Source organism: Cupressus sempervirens, chromosome 9 (assembly GCF_028749045.1).
Source record: "Cupressus sempervirens isolate cs-2001-9-10 chromosome 9, ASM2874904v1, whole genome shotgun sequence".
NCBI lineage: Eukaryota > Viridiplantae > Streptophyta > Pinopsida > Cupressales > Cupressaceae > Cupressus > Cupressus sempervirens.
This window is the reverse complement of record NC_143126.1, coordinates 502086105-502090995: the sequence shown is the minus strand read 5'-3', so window position 1 is coordinate 502090995 and position 4891 is coordinate 502086105. Positions and strand designations below refer to the sequence as shown.

Here is a 4891-nt window from a genome sequence, read left to right as displayed (position 1 = left end):
TTCCTATTTGATCAATTCAATGAATATTCAACCAAAATAGAATGTTTCCATAGTAACTTTATTAAAGATTTTTTTCTTTCACTTACATTTATAAAATATATTTATAAATTTTAAACAATTAATAATTAAAAAGACTTAATTTGTTTTCTGTATACATTTTTTGCAAAGAAGTTTCAATATCAAATATTTAAAAATCAAGATTTCATCTTAGATTTTAAGATTGATTCCGTTCTTGGGAGAATAGCATATGTCGTTGCTATAGCAAGCCTTCAAATAAGAATTTCTCTGCACAATAGAATAAACAAATGGTAAAAAGCTCCATTATTTTTAAAAAAAAAAATTTGGGATAAAACTGCAAGCTACATTAAGTATTCCTGCATGAGGGAGTGCATATATATTGAAATTGAAAGATTTTAACGTGGTTAAAGAGAAAGGCTAAAAAGGCTTCAAAAATGTTCATCAACAATGAAACTAATAATTTTTTAGTGTTATTTCCATTAACTATATGCCGAAAGAGATCCAATGTCCTTAAATCATGAATACGATGCAAACATTAAAACATCACAAAATATGCTGAAATAGAAGACAAAATTATAGTTCAAATGATAGTATACCAGACATCCCATAGAAGACAGTATAAAAATTGTTAAGCTCAAGAACATGAAAAAATGTGTGCATCTCTTAAATTCACATTAAAAATTTAGATTTCAAGCCCAATGGAAAATCCAAGCAACTGATAGGCATTGATCAATGATAATATAAACAAAGTCCTTGGTACAAGTCAAGGGTGAAAAGAGATATATAAATATCATTTCATCACATGTTCTTGTAGGCGATCAATCAAACCATGTTGATGGTCTCAGTCCATTCGTACTCTCTCAGATCTGCCTCATCAAGTCTTCAAGAAAGCTCTAAAGATTTTGAAACCGTTTAACCCCGATTCAAATCTCAGGCATACGTAGTTCATAGAGGAGGCAGATTTGAGGGTTAGATCAAGAGGAGAAAGAAATTTGTGAATGTGAGGAAGAGGCCTTTGGAAAGTTGGGCTACTGAAATTAATGAGATGAATCAAGAAACTCTTTTTAATGCTCAGCAGGGTGCCCTGTGCCTGTCTCTGTCTCACCTGCTTCCTCTCCTCTGTATAGGCGGGTAAATAAAGTAGTGATATTGCTTCCAAAAAGAAGATTCAGTTACAAACGTTTCATTATGTTGAAGTGCTGAAATACTTCTATTATTAGTATGTTTCATTTAATATGTGGCAGTAGTGTGAAGAATTTTCTGGTGAAGAAACTGTAGTAACCATTGATAAATTAATAATAATTTCAACTCAACCGGTGGGAAACATGAAGTGGTATTCGTTTCAAAACTTTATTGTGGAGTGACTTTGATACAACCGTCGAATTTTTTTAAAATTGATAAAAGTTTACATTGATTGATGCTTCCACTATAGAAAGCCTCTCGGCTTAATGATACAACCGTTGAATTTTTTTAAAATTGATAAAAGTTTACATTGATTGATGCTTACACTGTAGAAAGCCTCTCGGCTTAATAACTATTAAATGACAATTTATTTTTATATCAGAGTGAAAGTCTATACAAGTACTCTTGCTCTAATAACTGAAATTATAAATGATCTTCACCAATCAATTGTCATCTCAGATATGACTTATTTACAGCAAAATACCTCAACTCAACGGAAATGGCATTCCATTTAACTAATAACTGTCAATAACACTCATATAGAGTGATATTAACCCTGACCCGGAAATAAACTACGCCCTCGATTGCATCAGTATTGATGGTAGCAATTCCTCTGGCCATCAAGAAATCACTCGTACCACCAACGACAGCCATATCTCTGTACTGGGCCAGCAGTGGGTCGGCTCCATTGAAAGTGATTGTGCCCTCATAATCCGTTGAATTCAGCACAAAGGTGAAGCCAAACCAAGCATTGTATGTAGTCTTCATGTTGTAGAAATAAAATCCCTGGGCTCTTCCCACTGGAGGAGAGTGAAGGTTGTTGTCAAGAGTAATTGGATCGTCAAACACAACCATGTCTCCAAACTTGAAAGGTGCAGCAAAAGTAGTGAGATTTCCCCACGCAGGGGCTGCAACCAGAGCAGAAGTTGCATTCTTAAAGTTTGTCCCATTGTAAAGTATATCATGAAAATACAACACCAAATTGTTACATGGTTTTGGAAGTTGCTTTTTCCATCCATGCCCATCTACATTTCTAAGCATTATGGAACAGAGTAGAAGCCATATATAGCACAAATAAAATACTATCCTACTACAATACCCAAAAGCCATCTCTCTTAGAATCTCTAGAAAAAGCTATACAAGATATCAGTATTGCATGGTAGAATACAAGGTCAAATAGATGCTTTATATAACTTCCATGGTCGAGTCTTTATCGTCTCTTCACAGTGCATTATTATTATTATATTTATTTAAATATGTGATTTTTTAATCAAGGATAAGCACACGGGCAGAACGTTTCCTTCAAATGTACTGAATCATATCAAAGGCTAGGAAGATGAAGCCAGTAAGTTTTTGGTCGAATCGTTTGGCTTCATGTGAGCCATGGATATTAAAAGATAGGGATCTCGTTTTTCGTCAACATAATGCCATAACATCCAACAAAACGTAAGTGAAAAAAAAGGTTGGCACATCACCAGTAGATGGAATTTCCGACCAACCATACCTAGAAAAAAAGGGTGAGACATCACGAATCCTAATATTTTTTTGAGAAAATATATTTAATGTATGCACATATTGTTAAATGATTTTGTTATTATTATATATTATACTTTAGTTGAAGTGGAATCTTTGTATATAGTTTCTACTCAAATCAAGTAAATCTACACATGTTAGACACATTTATCTAATTTTTCAATCTATTATTCTTCATATAAATTCACTTTCAATTTCATTGGTATGGACCAAATCTCATGATGTTGTTGCTTATAGTTATAAATAACCTTCAATAATTAGTAGATACAAGACATGCAGGATGGAATGTCTTAATATCTTTATGCTTTTTCCTATAAAGAAGAATCAAACAAGAAGCAAGATAGTACACTCTCATCTTTAGTTTAGTTATTTATCTTTGCATACCGGCCATATAAATATAAATAGCAAAAAGTTATAGGTGTCTCTACATTAGTCATGGAAGATGTTAACACATTCTAGATTGATAAAAGTATATAAAAATAATCTTTAAATAATACATATATGATGTGGTAACAATGTCTATAATATATCATCATTTAATAATCTACAACGATTTTCAAATTTTGAATGATGAGAACTAATAAGCTCTCCATGTTAGTTACTCAGAATCTATTATAATCTTTATATTTCAAAGAGTATATTGGTAAATGTGTGTGATGGTGTTATTATCAATGAATAAAAATAACAATAAAACTAGATAAATTTCAAGTCCAACACAAAAAAAAATGAAATATTTTGAATAAAAATAGAACATCTAGATAAATCAATACATGCAACCATGTCATTCCATCAATAAAACGCATATTTAAGTTATGATAAACATAACCTCCCTCTAAATCTCTAAATGGATAATTTATCAACATGAATCCTTAAAATATAACTCAAACATAATAGCAATAGATTCATGCTTCTCAAACTAAAGAAAGATTAAGTAATAAACCATTTTCATAACATAGGATATTCATAAAGATATAAAGGTCTAGTAGATGCTATTCATATTTAAAGTATTCTTAAAGGTATCTTTAGAAAAAATGATATAGAATGTCTTCGTATTCAAAATTATCAATTGAAAAAAGAATGGAAAAATAATTCAGTCCTTGTCCTACCAAATTGGGTAAAAGTTTTGAACTTGTCTATGTCTCAATTCCCACAGCTTGTTCTTTGATTATTCTTTGATTATAATGACTCGAGGTGAACCTAACTTGAAAATATCCTCAAAACTCTTTCTTTATTTATTTTATCTATTTATTTTAATAATCTTACACAATCCTAATCACTTACCAGAAAATTCATTAATGTGTGAATTCCAATAGATTTTAGCGTTGAGGTGTACAAGTTATAGGACTCTCCGTTCAAGCAAGTCTTTTTGATTGGTTTGTTTTTATGATGTATTTTTGTGGAAAGAATAATTATGCCTCCCATAAAAATGAAGATTACATTACAAAATGTTTCAATGTTCAAGTATAATCTTAGCAATTTACTTTACATTTAGCCTTTTGTCTTATAAAGGTGGTCACTCATTTTCTAATCATCATTGTTGTTGAGGTTAACACATATTTGAGATTTGATTGAGGAAACCCCTTGTAAAATCCAACATCACTATCTCTCTTCCTTTTGTAAATATGAAAAAGAATAATTATAAATTTGTATATTTACAGATTGATTATTAAATATTTTACTTTGAAAAACCAAACTTTGGATGGAATTTTAAACTAACTAGGGATTTATTTTGCTAACAAAATCTTAGGAAGATAATATGTGTGACAAATTTATCTAATAATAATTCATTATTTCTACATTAGAAATGTTAGGGATAGTCACACCTACCCATAAAGTCTACATTTCTTAAAATCTAATTATAAATATATGTTTTTGTTTTATTCCCATTTCATAAACTATTTTTGAAGTTTGCACTTTTTTACTATAGCATACATATTTTTAGACTTATTATCAAATTTAGTTCTTTATATCTACTCTTTGTTTTCATTGTATCTTATAAAAATATGCCAAATTATCAACAGAATAACGATGTTCATTGTAACCCAAGCTTGTGAACCTCATTTTCACAACACTGCATTTGGATGAATCAACATTTCTTACATTTCTATAATTTTGATTGGAAGATCCTAGACTTAGATTTTCTATAATGTGGATGACA

The 4891-nt window shown here is 30.4% G+C and overlaps 1 protein-coding gene across 1 annotated transcript; it reads right to left on the bottom strand.

Moving 5' to 3' along the window:
- Positions 1–1549: 1549 nt before the first annotated feature.
- On the bottom strand, positions 1550–2343 carry LOC149539527 (disease resistance response protein 206-like). The gene has a single exon (XM_089799235.1). The coding sequence runs from the start codon at positions 2308–2310 to the stop codon at positions 1726–1728; it is 585 nt and encodes a 194-aa protein (XP_089655361.1). The 5' UTR covers positions 2311–2343; the 3' UTR covers positions 1550–1725.
- Positions 2344–4891: the final 2548 nt, after the last annotated feature.

What these genes read in the sequence shown, in the direction of transcription:
- LOC149539527 (XM_089799235.1), bottom strand. Translation starts at nt 2,310, where the DNA reads ATGGCTTTTGGGTATTGTAGTAGGATAGTATTTTATTTGTGCTATATA.